Raw genomic sequence first — 16807 nt, forward strand, 5'->3', positions numbered from 1 at the left:
GTGTGCAGGTAGGCAGCACCTACAGGAAAATTTATAGCTTTAAGTGCTCATATTATTAAAGTTCCACCTAAAGAAACTAGAAGAAAAAAAGAGAAATTAAACATAATTACACAGAAGAAAGGCAATGAAGAGAAGAAATCAATTGCATGGGAAAGAAAAAATAGAGGAAAAACAAAAAACACCAAAGCCGGTTTTTGGAAAAGATGAATAAAATTGGTCAAGAACAAACATAAAAGACAATTACCAGTAATAGGAACAGAAGAAAGTCCATCAGTACAGGTATGGAAAGAATAATGGAAAATATTAGCAAATGCCTTACATCAATAAATTTGACAATGAAATGAAAATAAATAAATGAAATGAAAAAGTCCTTGAAAGATACAAATGATCACAGTTCACTAAAAATGAAATAGGTACCCCAGTAGTCCTACATCAATATTAAAAATCGAGTTAATAGAAAAAAAGCTCTACATATAGAAACCTTAAGGTGCAAATGGCTTCACTGGTGAATTCGGTGGTTAAGAAAAACATTACATCAGTTCTGCACAAACCTACAAAACAACAGAAGAGGAAGATGCTTCCCAAGTCATTTTTAGGCTAGCACTGCCCCCAAATAGCCAGATGAAGTTATTACCAGAAAAGAAAACCACAGAATAATTCCCCTCATGAGCACAGGCACAAAAATCCTCCACAAAATAGCAGTCCAGTCCAGCAATACATAAAGACTAATACATCACGGCCAAATAGAGTTTATCCAAGGAATGCAAGTTTGCTTCAACATTTGAACATCAAACAATGTAATTTACCATTTCAACAGACTAGAAAAAGCAAAACAACATAATCGTCTCAGTAAATACAGAAAAAGCATTTGAGATTATTCAACCCTCGTTATAAAACTCAACATCCGTTATAAAAATTCTGAGCAAACTGGAAATAGACAGGAACGTCTTCACTCGATAAAGACGTCTGCAAAGCACCGGCCCCTAATCCACCAAATAGTGAGGAGTGAACGCCTTCTCCCTAAGATCGGGGAAAGGCGAGGCGTCCACCCTCGTGACTTCTACTGGTCATTGCACTAGGGGTTTTCTAGAGTGTAATTGGGCTCTAAAAAGAAGCAAAAACACATCCAGTTAAGAAAGGAAGAAAACTCTTTAGTCACAGAAAGTATGATTACATAGAAAATTCTAAAGAATCTACAAAAAAATTGCTAGAACAATTAATGAAATTTATCAGGGTTGCAGAACATAAGGTTCAGGTTACCAAAATTAATTCTATTTCTGTCTGTTAGCAATAAACAATTGGATATTGAGACATGTATATTTTATATATACAAAAAGTAAGCAATACCAAATACTTTGGGATACACATTTAACAAAATATGGGCAAGATCTGTACCCTGGAATCTACAAAGCATTGCTGAGGAAAGCAATGAACCACGGAACATTACATCAAAAACTAATGATGTACTGTATGGTGACTAACATAACATATAATAAAAAATAATAATAAAATTTAAAAAATAAAATAAAAACATCTTGAAGAATCTTGAAAAAAAAAAGCGAGCTGCAAAATAATGTGTAGAATGTGATTCTCTTTTAAGAACCCGTCTGCTTAATGTGAGCTTCTAAGCGTACAAATGAGCAAGGGAACCTGTGTTTAAAGACACAGAGAGGATGGGAGTCTTGTGGGGAAGGGATTACTGGTTTTCATCTTTACTTCCATTGATTTGTTTCCATAGATCCCATAAGAATTGCTTTGTTGCAACTTAAAAAAAAAAGTGAATAAAATGTGAAAAAGTATCAACTACCTGAATATTATTTGACAAAGGGTGTTGCCATCTTTAATACATTTTAGTGAATTCGCTGCATACAGATTTTATTAGCAGGTTTTGAAAACGGCACCAGCAAGATTCTGAGCTGTGTAATTTATATGTAACACTCTAAAATCCTTTGTTGGTTTGTTTGTTTGTTTTTCTCTTAGGAATCATTAAGAGCCATCCGATATGAAATATCTCCGGATAAGGAGTATGCCCTGTTTTCATACAATGTGGAGCCGGTGAGTACCGCTCTTTTCGGTCTATAAAAAAATTTTTTCTCTCTCTCTTTTGAGACCTTATTAAGTATTTTCCCTTGAACCTTCATTCTTAGTGATCTTGGAATCCTGAAAATAGTGGGTGAGTCCTGAATTACTCTCTTTTTATGCCACACTGCCACCTAGGAGAGAAAAGAGGTACAAAAATCCCTTTGGCGGGGAAAGAAAAAATCACTCCTTTCAGGGCAATTTCATAGGATTTTCCTGAGGGAGAGGGTGAGAAGTTGTCTTTTTATAGAGATTTATCTTACCCTTTTGTGCAGTCATTTTTCTTCCCATTTTCTCAATCATACCATAAATTTTTTCCTGAGAACAAAAAGCAACTGCCAGGTTCTCCCTAAACTAAAATAAAATGTTAATTATCTCCTAGCCATTGTAGTATTCTAGAGAAGACGTGAAATATCACTTTCATTATATAAATCCCTGTTTTTAGCACTTCGTTTCTGAGTCTCCCATAAAACTGCACCAGGATTTTCCATAAAATCTTACCCTGGGCTTTAGCAGTGCCTAAAACTAGCTCTCTTTTTTTTTTCTTTTTGTCCTTTAACAGTCTCATATTTTAAAATTCATCTTGGCTCTTTAATTTTAAATGAGCTAGAAGGTGAGATGTATTTGTGTACTGGAAGCAGATGTTCAGCTTACAAGAGATTAGCAACTTTAGAAATGTGCATTTGTGGAACTTCATTCTCTGGCAAGGAAAAGAATTCCACTGCCTTTCCCGTTCTTGTGAGACCATTCTGTCCAGAGTTTTGTGACGCTTCTGTGAGCTCTAAGAGTACCTGCATTGGCTTCCCAGCCTGAATAGCTTCCTGGTGGGTCTGAGAGGCTCTTGCCCCGGCGGGAGGAGGGCAAGCTTCTGGAGTTACACCCCCAGGAGCCGCTGGCAGATTAGTTCACATGGAGGTCCAAGCCCAATCCTAGAACTTCTAGAATTTCTTTCAAGAGTTATTTGAATCCTGTATTATGCATTGGAGATTTCCATTTTTTTCCTCGAAATGTAGATCTTTTAAAAAAAGAACTCTATTGGGGCGCCTGGGTAGCGCAGCCTTTAAGCGTCTGCCTTCAGCTCAGGGCGTGATCCTGGCGTTGCGGGATCGAGTCCCACATCCGGCTCCTCCGCTGGGAGCCTGCTTCTTCCTCTCCCACACCCCCTGCTGTGTTCCCTCTTTCGCTGGCTGTCTCTCTGTCACATAAAAAAAAAAAAATCTTAAAAAAAAAAACACCTCTATCTTCACTTTTCCATTTTCTGATTTGTTAGTGTCCATTACATAAAAATTTTCATTTTTCCACCCACATTCTGTGGAACAGCTGTTCATCGTTATCTGTTGGATTGGGGATGGTGAGTGGAGCAGACATGGTAAAAGGCAACTTTCAGCCTTGGGATTCTGCATGTCCCATGCCCACCCCTGTGCTCGCCTGTTTAAGCTTCAAGCACATGGATATGGTGTACATGGAGCCCAGAGTACTTTGGTCCTTTCACGGAAACTACCAAAAATGTAATCTCCACACTTGAGTAAGAGAAAAAACTCAGTAGATCCTTGAAGGACTTTCCTAGGGATGGGTAGTGGCTTTGTGCTGGGTTTCTCCGGGAGACACCGCCAACACCCAAGTGAGAAACGCCTAGAAAGACAGGTTTCAGATCATCTTATTCTAGAACGTCTTTTAGCAATAGGAGCAGCCCTACGATGGGAGCTTCCTGCTTCTGGAAGCCTTCAGAACTTCCAAATCTCACAGAAGAGATTCTCGCATCTGCTCTGTGGGAGCACGTGGGTCCATCCAGGATTCTGTGGTTCTGTGCATGGTAGACTTCGCCAGCACTTTCCCTTGTCTTTCCCGACGCTCCTTCTGCAAGAGCGCCCTGGGCTCCCGTTCCCAGTGGTGGCTGTTTTGGTAAAGAATTCTTGGCTAAATGTGAGTCTTCGCCATGTAGGACGCGGGCGGCAAACAGGAACCTTGAAAGAACGCTCTCTCACCACGCAGCATCCATTCGCCTTTGGAGTAGGACCGTGTTGTCTGTTTCCTCACCTGAAGAAAAGTGTAAGACATTGAGAGCGGATTTAGTGAACGACAAAAATAATTCAAGTATTGAAAATGTGTGTGCTACGTAAAAAATCTGTGGAAATGGATACTTTAAACTTGAATCGAAGGAGCATCCCTCCCTGGGTTTCAAGTAGTGAGCAGTTCCCATTGTGCGACTAAGCAAGGGTTCTGCTCCACGGGAAACCTTAGTCCTCTGATGTCCACCAAGGAGACTCGAGTTAGGTATTAGGAATAACTGCCTAATTGGATAGGTTGAGATGCAGATACTTTGAGAAAAGGCGGTGGGTTGCAAGGGAAGCATCTAGGTCTCTAATACTGGAGAAAGTGGAACAAACCAGCACTTCCTGCTTTGTTGTTAGTGTCGATATAATCATTCCTGGATATTCTAAAGAAATATATATATAGTTTCTATATTCAAATATATTTAAGAACTCTAGTCTAAGTACAATTAAATAAGTTTCTCTATTGCAGGATGTGTTGAAACTTTTTTATATTCTCGTGAGGGTTATACAATATTTCCCTAGTGGGTATTACAATATGTGATTCCTGTCTAAGGGTAAGGAAACTAGAGTTCTGTCTTTGGGTCCGTGTTTATCACACTCTTATCTGTGTGCTTCAAAGGCAGCCAGGATACCTTCTTTCTAGGAACTAACTCAACTCTTCATTGAAAAGATGATCATAAAAACTATTTTTCTATGGGGGCGCCTGGGTGGCACAGCGGTTAAGTGTCTGCCTTCAGCTCAGGGCGTGATCCTGGCGTTATGGGATCGAGCCCCACATCAGGCTCCTCTGCTGTGAACCTGCTTCTTCCCCTCCCACTGCTTGTGTTCCCTCTCTCGCTGGCTGTCTCTATCTCTGTCGAATAAATAAATAAAATCTTTAAAAAAAACTATTTTTCTATGAACAAACTATCCAATTACCACTCATCTCTCATGTGATAGAATAAATGTTTCGTTTGCAATAAAATTTCAATATATTGGATTAGAGCTTCACCCCAAAAATCCAAATATTGCACATTCTCTTCCAACCACCGCTTCTCTCTGCTGCCTGCCCACAGTGGACTTGCAAATCAGATGGCCCCAGGCTCAAGTTCAGTCCGCTGCCTCTTTTGAGCCCAGCTTCTCACCTTAAACAGGGGTCAGGGACGCCTGGGTGGCTCCGTTGGTTAGGCATCTGCTTTCAGCTCAGGTCATAATCCCAGGGTCCTGGGATCGAGTCCCACATTAGGCTCCCTGCTCAGCGGGGACTCTGCTTCTCCCTCTCCCTCTGTCCCTCCCCCTGCTTGTGCTCGCTTGCTCTCTGACAAATAAACAAACAACAAACAAACAAGGGGTCAATGTGTATCTAGCCATGCTGCCAGGGGGACCAAATGTGATAGCACATGGGAAACACTTAGCTAGCAAACCACAGGTGCCCCGACAACAGTGTCCCTCTCCAGGGCTTGGACACGGGGCTCTTTCCTCAGGAATATTCGAGCTTCTTCTAGTCCATGGTTATGTCTCCAGTTACGCTTTTATTTAAAAAAAAAAAAAAACAGCAACAACTTGGGCACTAGTATGTGCAAAAGAGATACGCTACTTACGTCACAGGGCCTGGACCATAGTCATGGAAGCATGCCAACCAGGCCACATAGAACTGCCAAGAGGAGTTTCATCAGCATCAAACAAAAGGATTTGGCCCGGTTAGGTAGACCCAGAAAGACTTCCGGAAGGCATTGCAACTTCAGCTGGACTCTGACAGAGTCCTTATGGTCCGAGGATGTGTGGTGAATAAGAGGTACGGAGAAGCCCAGTGCAGCTAGAGAGAAGACAGGGTTCACCCATCAGATTTGGGGCTACAAGGAGGGTGCCGGTATCTTGAGCTATTCACGGGTTTGCTTTTGCAACTGAGTTTCAAGTGACTCTGGGACATTTAATAAGAGTTTACAATTTACAAATCAATAACTGGAAAGATGGGTGTGAATTTCCTAAGCAGTGTCTGGAATGGAGACAATCCTTAAAGTAATTAACTTAAAGGAGGAAAATAACAACCATGGGTGTGATTGACGTGACCCACGGGGACAATTACAGGAAAGGCATGGAAGTGAAGAAGGCCTGAGACTGGGTCTTGCAGAAATTCGATACATTGTAAAGCTTATAAAGGATAAATCTTCCAAGAAGTAAGAAGAGAGGCTGAATGGAGAGGAGAAAAGGCAACAAAGCAACTTATTATGTGTGTAACAGAAAGGAAATGCTCCCAAGAGGAGGGAAAGCCCCTCACTGTGGCCCCTGAAGCTTGTAGCAGCGGGTGGGCTCAGCCCCCAGGCAGGTCTTCCTTCTCTCCAGGTGATCTCACTGCTCCGTGTGGCGTGAGGCGCCATCCACAAGGTGCTGAAGTCCTAGTTCATGTTTCTGTCCACCTTTCCTCTGAGCCCCAGAGGGACTGCTGTGCCATCAGATTGGTCCCCGTGGTGACCAACTTGCTCTGGATGCCTTTGGCCCTTCTGTAGAGCCGTGTGCACGTTAGAAGTCTACCTGGGGGCTGAAAGAGGGAGCATTACCCCTCAGCCTCTGTCCTCCAACCCTGAAGGGTAGCCCAACCCAACGAGCGCCAGCAAGCACACTTCTAGCTTGCATATTTTTGAGCACAGAGAGGCTCCGTGGCTGTGTCCAGAACCAGGTGTGAGGCCCTCCCAGCTGCACCCACTAGGGGCTGCTTGAACCTTGGCAGTGGCTCGAGTAGGAGGGCTGGTAGGGCGGTCCAGGCGGACAGGGCCGGGAGCGAGCGAGAAACGAGAACACATGGCCCAGGAGTCTGGATACAGAGAGTGAGACAGTGTCTTGAGGACAATGAGAGTGGAAGGAGGGATATTTGAAGTTTAATTTTATAATAATTGGTATGTCTTCCTCTCATTTATTCAGACTAATTACAATGTTGCATCATTTCCCAGTTGTATGACATAAATTGGGGGTTTTTTGCCCATTTTTACATTGTCAGCTACTCAGAGAAAGAAGGTTTTTGTGTTGTTTTGTTTTTTACCTCCTGTCTACCCCCAGCCCTCGCACAAGACCACCTTCTGTGTTTGGTGCACAGGTCAGTCCCACACACGCACAGTTCGGGGGCATTCTTACTCCTGAGAGCAGCAAGCAGGCAGAGGCCAGGGCGTCAGCATTCCCAGCACTTATGACCTAACGTCAGCCATGCCTTCCCGATTCTGTTCTGTTTGTGAGAAACACGTCACGGGGCTCAGCCCACTGAGAGGCGAGGGGATTCCACAGGGAGTGAATGCAGGGAGTGGGGGGTCGTTGGGAGCCCCTCAGACGCTGCCTGGCCTGCCGCGGGTAAGGAAGTGTGCTTCCTCGCATCTGTATGGCACTTGAAGTTCCTGCAGCCTGCCGAAGAACACAGAACACCTGCAGGGAGAGTATAACCCGCTTTCTTCCCCCAGCCCGAGTGCCAAGAAGTTGGAGAAGCCTGGGGAGGGCTAGGCTGGGGCAGGAACACTGGGCAGTCCTCACTCCTCTGCAAGCGACTTGCTGATGCCCCGGGGCGGGGGGTGGCAAACCACTTTAATTTTTCATCAGAGAAGTGGGGGTACTGTGTTGTTCATTACTGGCTCGGGGATATTACAGATACCAATGATGGAAACCACTGTGGATAATAACCCCCTGTCTGGGTCACGCTGCAATTAAATGAGTCACATCAGAAGACGCCTCGTACAGATCCTGATATAGGGTGGATTCTCTGCGTAATTAATCCCTTTTCCTATTTTATTATATTTTCAAGCTCGGCGGCATAAAGATACTGCATAAATCAATGGAAGCACAGTGTTACAATGATCCTCTTAGGAACCCGAGTGAAAACTTACTCTTTTTTTAATATATACTCCCTCCAGAATCTCAAATTTAGCAATAAAGTTAAAATGCAGGGAGAAATCGTTAGGTCATTAAACGTGGACATATTTCTCGTGGTTTCCTGGTACATATCTTAAAGAGCTTTTAATGTTTTGTGCTGGAGAAGGAAAGCGTACAAAGAAATATTATTATGTTCTTTGTTCTACGGATTATATATTAGTAGTTAACGACGACGCCCCTTACTAGTTGGGGAAGTTAATCAAGTAATTTGCTGTTCTAAATGCAGATGGTGGTTCGTAGAGCCTGGTTTTCTGTCTCTGGCCATCTCCAGAGCCCCCACTCTCGTCCACAGCACAGAAGTTTGGGGGCAGATCTGCGAGGAGTGAGCAGCCTGGGGCATTTCCCATCACACAGAGGCAGAAAGCAGGGTTTTTCCTAAGCCTCTAGCACTGAAAACTTCTAGACCTTCCACCACCTCTGTTTTTCCTCAAGGTAGATGGTAAAAGCTGGTGTCATAGCAGGAAGCCCTGGTCCCCAAACTTCCCGGACCCTGTTCCTCGGCGGAGAGAGGGGTCACCTCCAGCTCCTCACGCCTGCTGCTCTGCGCCCAGGTTTATCCTGCTCAAACCCGAGAAAGGGGGATGGGATGCCAGGCTTTTCGCTGCAGAAACATGAAGCAGTTTCTCGTTTGATCAACTCCTGTGCTGCTTCTGCCTGTGGACTGAGGTCCTGCAGCCCATTTGTGCCGCCTGAGGGACCGTGAACCCCTAATTCAGGTAAAGCTTGGAAAGCACTCAAACACGGACAGTCCAGACCAAGCACGTTTGGTTGGGTGACCCTGTCCTGAATTGGCAGTGCACCTGTCAGCTGGAGTTACCCATCACCTATATCTAGGAGACTCATAAACATAAGGGATTAGCAAGAAATTATTGACCCCATATTCATGGGCTAACTCTATTGCAAATGAATTTACATCATTCTGGGGATATGGCTTCCTGCAGCTAATACAGCTGTAGTCGTACTGTGGTCCTGTTCTTACTACACCCCTTCTTGCTGGGAAGAACCAATGAAGTCTAAGGGAGACATGTTTCTTAGTTCTCGGGCTGTTGAACTAGATCTTTCCTCTTTGTCTGGGAGCCTTTTCTGGGCCCGCTTCTAGGAACCTGAGGATACCACTGGTTCTTGCTGGAGGCATCTGCGCATTTCCAGGTGGAGGGGCTGATGTCGGCATTGCAGGGAGAGTGAGCCTTGGTCAGGGGCCTTCCTGCAGCAGCTCCGATGGCCTTCAGGAAATTCTCCTGCCCCCTCTCCTCGCCCTGTCCCCCCTGGAAGTACGCCCAGACCTTTCCCCCTTTATTCTGTGATCAAATCTGCTGTTTCCATCCCAACCATCTTTCCTTTGGCAGAATTTGTGCAAGAAATTGGCCACAGTGCCGTGTTAGCACCCTGACAGCGTGCTGTTTAACAGTCCAAGGCCTGGTTATCTGCCAACTGCTTCCTCTGTTCGACTACTGAATGTTGTCGTTCAGGTTTTAAAACACCTGTTTTCACACAGCACAATTCAGAGCCCTATGCACGCAGTTCCACAAGCTTGTGAAAGTCCAGCAAAGCAAAGTTCCTGCAAAACTATGTAAGGGCCATGCCACCGTAAGGCAGCGGGCGTGGATTTCTGCCCCCCACGAACTTCCCGTCCCGTGTCACCGACTGGGCATAAATACTTCCTTGTCTGGAAGTTTGCTTATTTTTTTATTGTTTTTGAAACAATAGGTTCTTAGCATCCTTTAGGTATTGTTTTCTGTAGTTGTATTGTTTTCATGCAAAACTGGTTCAAAAGATACACATGCACCGAATTTTGGTGTTTTGTTTACATGCTTCTCTATTCAGGTTTTGGAGTGAAATTTAAAAGCCCAAAACTCAGCCTAGGAAACGTGGCTCAAACAGCAGTGATTTCCTCAACCGATGCAAACGTTGTTAAGGTAATTGTGTGTGCGTGTGCGTGCTGCTCCGACAGGAGGGAGAGAGAGGGGACCTAAGTCACCTGAAAGAGTGTGTGGATCAGAAAGTTTCAGGATGAGTACTTTTGAGCACGGTTTCCAGGGCGCTTGACCTAGAGTTTGTATCCTGGAGGCTGCTTCTGCGTCCCCATGGGGAGAGGAACCGTTGCCAGGAGCCCTGCAAGCAGGGCGGGGCCTGCGGCACAAGTGGCTGCAGCAGCCGTGGCTGGTGGCCTGGATGCTGTGGGTTACACGTGCCAGGAAGCCTCTCCTCTCTCGGCACGGCAAGCTGCCTCGGTAGCCTCCTCATTGTTCTCTCTGCTTCTCCTCTTGCCCCCTGTCCAGGCTGGTCTCCACAGGCGGCCAATGCTCTTTCAGACTGAAATCAGGTCAGGTCAGTGTCCTGGGCCCGTGGCTTTCAGCACAGGCTGGCGGGATGCTGGCGTCTGCAGACCTGGGGCCTGTATGTCCTTCTCCACATGCTCTGTCAGGGCTGTGGTGACCTTCCCTCTGTGGCCCTAATGTGCTACACCACTGTCGACCCCAGGGCCTTTGAACTTCCTGTGCCCTCCCCAGAACGTCTGGCTTCTGGGAAAGGGCGCCTCCTCGAGGTGGAGGAAGGAAGGAACTAGGGACATCTTCAGCAGAGTGGTGAGAGGATCACTGAGTTTCTTCTGAAGCATTCTCTTCGTTTTCCCAGTAACTTGTGAGATAAGGTCACTCGCTGACAGTGATGACAGAGGCGGGGGGGGGCGGTCTGAGGGAGTGTGGTCTGAAGCGAACTGGTAGTCTCAGGTGGCAGGAAAGCCAGCCACCCATCCGACGGCTGGTGGATCGGCAGTGGGCTCATTGGGGTCCGGTGTTTGGTACCAGCTGGGGCTGGAAGTCTGGCAGGTGAGTGAAACTGGGAGTTAAACAGTGTTTTGGAAGGCGTGGTGTTATGGAGGACCCGTGGAGACTCACGGGGTGGTGGAGGAAAGTGAGGCCAGGTGGGCCGGAAGGAGGAAGGGGGTCAGAAGTGTGCCGTAGCTGGGAGACGTGAGCACGGGGGACGGAAGGACGGGTGCAGTTGTGGGAAAACGGGACAGCGCTCCCGGCAGACACGGAGAACACCTGTGGCTGCGAACCACAGGGCAGGCATTTCAGGGGACGGTGTGGCGTGGAAGGTCGGAGAAGCAAGCGAGACGCTCAGACGGCTCAGAGCAGCTTTGAGGAGACGGGCGGGGGCCTCAGCTTCCCCAGGTGAGCGGCGGTCATTCCTGGAGGGCACCGGCCCAAGCAGTGTCCCTGAGTAATCAAGATGAATGAAGGAAGTTTGTGTCATTGGTAATAAAAGAAATAGGAAATGTACATGGAAATGAGGTTTGCTGAGTGACACGGTGAGGTATTAAATAGAGAATACTTAATTGCTTCTATTATGAACGGCCATCATTGTAATGTAGTGAGGGGGAAAAATGACTCAAATTCTTCCCGAAAGATCTGTTCCTCAGTTCCAATTTAGCAGTCCGTTATTGTGGGGAGCTCGTTAGCGGCAATTATACGCAGAGACGCAAAGCTGATTAATAGGAGGACGGAGTTACTAGGACCTTCTGAGCAACAATTAGGGCTCAGACTTTCACCAAAGATCATTATCTCTACGTGGTGGTTGGAGCATTTTTTTTCTGTTGCTAAAATTGAAAGGAATTCATCATCGTTGTGAGTTAGGACCAGTACCATTTCTGATCTTGGGTTCCAAATGCCGTCAAGGAAAACAGTTTAACAGAATGTTCTGTGAAGATGCCATCTAAGAGTATTTCCAACAATATCACACATAAGGCCATGTCAGTTCAGCGGTAAAATTAGACAGCCTGCTTCTGGAAACAGGTCAGGACATGCTTCTGCTTTTCTCAAAGGCAACTGAAGTTATTAGTTTATGATAACAGACAGGCTTTTCAGAATGTAATTTTTACGAGTTCATTATGTTCCCACTTTTTCTTAGTGTTTTCCGCAATAAGAAGCCAGGTAGTTTGAAACCCCCACGATACGCTCTGTGCCTGATAGAGCAAGTGTCTTGCAATTTTGTATTCTGTTAAGAGGTTTTAATTTTCTAGCAGTCTTTTTCCGTCTTGCTGGGTGGCTTTTACTCCTGAAAATGGGAGGAAAGGAAAAAGCCTGAAAATGGGAGAGGAAGTGCTCGGGGTTGCCCGGTCACGTGATAACAGACCTTGGCAGGTTTTATTGATGCATCTGCTACGATGGGAATTCGCCAAGTCAATAACCACAGTTTTTGAAATCTGTAGAAATTAATGAGCGGAAGTGATGAGTTGCTTGAATGAGCCTTAAATTGGGTGCTGCCCTGGGCCTTTCCGTGTCTCGCCTCTGCTGGCGTAGCAGACATCAAAGGGCTTGTTTTTGCAGGATTTCCTGTGTACGTGTGAGTGTGCACGTGTGCATGAGTGTGAGAGCACCTGTGCATGATGCGTGTGAAGGGAGAGCCGATGTCTCCACCAGAGGCAGGAACAGAAAGGAGGACTGTGCGGTGTTACTCCTCCAGCACCTCGGCCATCTGTTACATAATTAAGAAATTGCAAACTGGAAAGATCGTCATCCTTTGAAGTGGAAGGAGCCAGAGCCAGGCATCATTCCATAATCGAGCATTCCCCCTAACCTACTCATCCGGGGCTTTGAGAATTCTGAATTTTTTTTTTTTTTGGCTGCCACAACAGCTACCAGACATAATTATCAAAAGAAGGAAAAGGAAGGGACAGAAATTCATGAGTAGGTTTGGTGGACACTTTGCTTTGATTACATGATTTCTTGGATGAGGAAATAAAGAATTAGTGAAATCATCCCTTAGTTTAATCTACATAACATGGCAATAATCCGTTCTGCTTGAGTGCCCTGCCCCAAATGAACCAAGAGTTTGACACCGTCCCAGACCACAGGGTGTTCTTAAAAGCCAGGTAAAGGGATGCTATTGGCAAACCGCCCCTTGCGTTGTCCTGACTTAAGGATCAGTCACGTCCTCTGCTGATGGTCACCAGGGAGCCCAGCGTGGATGAGGTGGTGGGGCCAGCGTGCCATGAGCAAAGGGGCAGATGGGAAAGGAGGGGAAGGGTCCTCAGTGTCAGTCCATTCCCGCGTATGCAAGTGTACATTCCCTCAGAACCCCTGAAGAAAGAGGGTCATGGAGTGAAAACCTAGGAAGGGCGAGGAGCGCGAGACCAGGGAGGTGCTTCTAAACCTTGGGTGTTTCCCTGTGCACAATGTAGGGAGAAGGGTGAGGGAAGCCACCAACATGACCCTGGTGATACAACCACCATGACAAGAAGAGCAGAAAACCTGCATCCGCTGACATCATGGGGACATCATGGGGACATGATGTTTCCTTCAGAAACAAAGCCTGAGGGTACAGTCAGGGAGAAGAGCTGAAGAAGGCAAGGCTAGAGCAGGGCTAGTCATGGCATTTGGGGGAAGGTGGCAGAGGAACAGGACAGGGAGGAGATGAGACGAAGAGAGTGTCCGCGTGGGGGGAGCTGTGAGCGGCACGGACAAGCCCAGGAGGAGGAGGAACTGGGGAGAGGTCGCGCACCACTGCCAGCCCTGCCAGCCTCCTCCCGTGCTCTGTGCGCCCAGCAACCTCGGGAACAGGTGGGGCAGTTCAGGTTCCAGTGGACGAGAGGCAAGCAAGGACAGGGGCGCTGATGGACTCAAGCGGGGTGAGCACCGCCTGACGGTGTGGTTGGGCTTGTTCGGTCTCCTGGCCATAAATGTCACCTCTTTACTGTCTCCCCAGAACGTCCCAAGGTGACCCTCCTCCTGCCTGCCTTTTCGTGCTCTGTCAGAAACCGGTGCATTTCTGCCAACAGCAGGATCAGGTCTCCTGCCCTGGGGCTGCTTGCCGGGATAACAGGGAGGCGAGCCCTGGCCCCCCACCGCCTTGTGGTCCTCAAGGACAGCTGCAGCTTTGTGTCTTCCTGCTGTGAACAAATGCGAATTTACAGTGTGTTCTGCCCCCTCCCAGGGGTGCCGTCACCCCTCTCGTGTCCTGGTGACAACAGTCCCATCAAGTGCTTGCTTCGAGAAGCAGGGGTGTTGAGTGAGTGCAGGTGTAGCGATGCTTAGCAAAGGGCTTTTGTGGAGAACCTGTGCCGGTTGGCAGTTCACAGCTGGACCCATTTCTGTGGAGGACCGACAGGAACAGAGACAGGTGTACAAGATTCTCGTGATGGCTCTGTTCACCTGACCCCCTCGGTTTCTAGAAGGGGATAGAATTTTCTGCAGTGGATGGAGGAAGAGGGGCATCCCCACCCCTGCCTTGCCAGCCCGGCCGCCCCAGGGCTTTCCTCCACCCCCTCTGCTGTGCTTTGACCTCACAGTTTCCTGTAACTTTGCCGTCCCCGTCTCGGCAGCCCCACACATTAGGTGTGCGTGTCCACTCAGATCTTCCCGTCTCAAAACAGGACAAAGCTAGAATCCTCTCTCTCGATCCACACCAGGGGTCGCACGGCTACGATAGAAGGTTCCGGGTCACCCTCTCTGCTCTGTCCCTCCGCACGCATCCCTCCTGTGTGCCTCGCACAGTGCTGAGAGCTCAGTCAGCCCGCACCTTGGGAGCAGGACCCCTGTTCTCCCGTTCTACAGACTGGGAGACCAGGGCTTGGAGGAGGCTGCCCACTCGGTCGGGGGCTGTGGCTGCCTCGGGGGTCCTTGCTCAGGGAGGCACCTGCTCTTAACCCTGCCCTGCTGCCCCCACCCCATGGCAAAGCCCTCCCGGACAGCCTCCAGTGTAGCCCCATAATGCGTTCGGTTCACAGGCGGGAGAGCAGCGCCTCCATCCGCACGCTGCTTGCCTGACGCCTCAAGCCTTGTCCGGGCCGCGAGCACCGGGGCAGGTGAACATTGGCCCGCCTTGTCCACAAAGCCTGGCGTGGCATCCAGTGATTTCAGCCTCCGTGAGTTAAGTTTCCTAAACGCACTTTTGTTAAGCAGAGCACGTAAGACCTGTGTTCTGTAATAGCCCTTCATCCCGAGGAGACGGGTAACGGCGCCACTGTTGAAGAGGGCTTTGCAGCTCTCTTTACCATTGTTCAGCCCAGACTCCAGGCAGACACGCTGCGTTTGCCGTCCTCAGCTCGTCCTGGATGTCTTCTCTGGGTTTAGTGTAGAAGTATGGTTTGTACAACACGATGGAAAATTGGATTTTTCTTTCCCGTCTTAGAACGTTTGCAGGGGTTTTGCTGTTTGGTTTTGGTGTAGCGTTCTCTGCGTTTTCGCCCTGTGTAGGCTTGTGTAACTCTCGGCACCCGACAGGATGCGGAACCGCGCATCACCCCACGGATCCCCTCCTGCTGCCTCTTTGAGGTTAGTCCTTCCTCCACCCCAAGCCCCCGGGCAGCCACTGATCTGTTTTCTGTCCCTGCAGGTTGGCCTTTTCTAGAATATCAAATAAATGGCAACAAACAGCATGTGACCTTTTGAAAGTAGCTTTAAAGAGGAGAGTGTTTCATGACCAGGAATGGAGAAAATCTTAGGCTGCTTCGGAATATTATTGCCTTCGCCGTGTGGGCACTTCGAGCCTCTTGCTGCAAGAACTTACTCGTGGCTTCGTGGACAAGCAGGGCACCGGATTCAGCTGTGGCAGGCGCGCTTGAGCTTGTTACGGTGCCGCTGGAACGCCATCAGGCCTTTGCAGACCGTGCCCCTCTGGCTCTAGAAGCTCTGAGGACATTGGGACAGTGACCCACAAAGAACAAAACCGCCAGGCTGGGTGGGGCGGGCGTCCTGGCCAGGCCTGTGAGCCAGGACCCCCAAGGAGGGGTCTTGGGGGTGGGCTTCTGCGTCTGTGGGAAGCTGGAGGTTTCGGCCGTGGGCAGGAGGAGAGGCAGGCCCTGGAGGAGAGTGCAGACAGGGGAGGAGGCACTCCAGACTGGAGATCGTTGCTGAGCAAAGGCTCGGAGGGGGGATAAGCCAGACAGCAGAGGGAGGAAGGACCTCTGTCACTTGTCATCACTGGGAGCGGCCAGGCCGGGGAGAAACGTGGAGGTGAGGTTTGCATGCAGCAGGGGAAGGCGGCTGCATGCTATGGGCTGATTCTTTGCGCTGCAGCTCAGACAGGGAGCTGGGTGGTGACAGAGGGGTCACGTGATGTGGGGTTGACCCCACCCCTGGGGTGCAGGCCTTTTCTCAGAATGACCACGGTTCCTTTCCCTGCTCTCAGCACATTTCCCACTAGACACTCACCTCCCTGGCTCACATGGTGGTGGGACACCAGTGTCACAGTGCTGGAGACACAGTGGGGACGCCTGAGAAAGCTTGGGTCTCCTGAGAGAGAGCCACAGTGGCCCTCCCTCCCCCATTGCCCTGCCTTCAGCAAAGTCGTGGCGCCAGGCACGTGGGACAAGTGTGGACCAAACCCACGGCAGAGCAAGGGCAGCCCAGGCCCTGGACGGCACCATCAAGTGGATGCTGCTGGCCACGTCCTGTGGGCTCAGTGGGCTGGAAAACTCGGCCCTGTCGAAGCCACCGGCCCAGGGTTTTCTGTTACTCGCAGTTAAATGAATCCCAAGCCACCGTGCATGCTGTTCTCTCCGTCTGGCTCTCCTTCTCGACCTTGTGCAGCTGGTGTCTCTTCCGCTGAGAAATGTGACTTCCTTACGGAGGCTTCCCCGGATGCCCCGGGCATCACATGGAACTCGGTAAACCACTTAACGCGCCCGTCTTCCTGTCCCTGAGCTGCCAGCTCCCCACGGGCAGGAACGGCCAGCTAGGCAGATAATAAATGATCGGCAAATATTGGTTGAGTAAATGAAAGAACTAATGAACACCAAAGGATCAAGAAAGGAAAATGGGAGAGTTCTCTAAGTCTCT

The 16807-nt window shown here is 48.5% G+C and overlaps 1 protein-coding gene across 1 annotated transcript in view; it reads left to right on the forward strand.

The window, feature by feature from the left end:
- The window catches only part of DPP6 (dipeptidyl peptidase like 6), a 737488-nt gene that overhangs the window by 456680 nt on the left and 264001 nt on the right, over window positions 1-16807 (forward strand). Inside the window, exon 5 of the mRNA XM_034639891.1 lies at window positions 1981-2055. Within this exon, the coding sequence (XP_034495782.1) occupies window positions 1981-2055 (75 nt within the window). The remainder of the gene's footprint in view (window positions 1-1980; window positions 2056-16807) is intronic.

Source organism: Ailuropoda melanoleuca, chromosome 1 (assembly GCF_002007445.2).
Source record: "Ailuropoda melanoleuca isolate Jingjing chromosome 1, ASM200744v2, whole genome shotgun sequence".
Taxonomy (NCBI): Eukaryota; Metazoa; Chordata; class Mammalia; order Carnivora; family Ursidae; genus Ailuropoda; species Ailuropoda melanoleuca.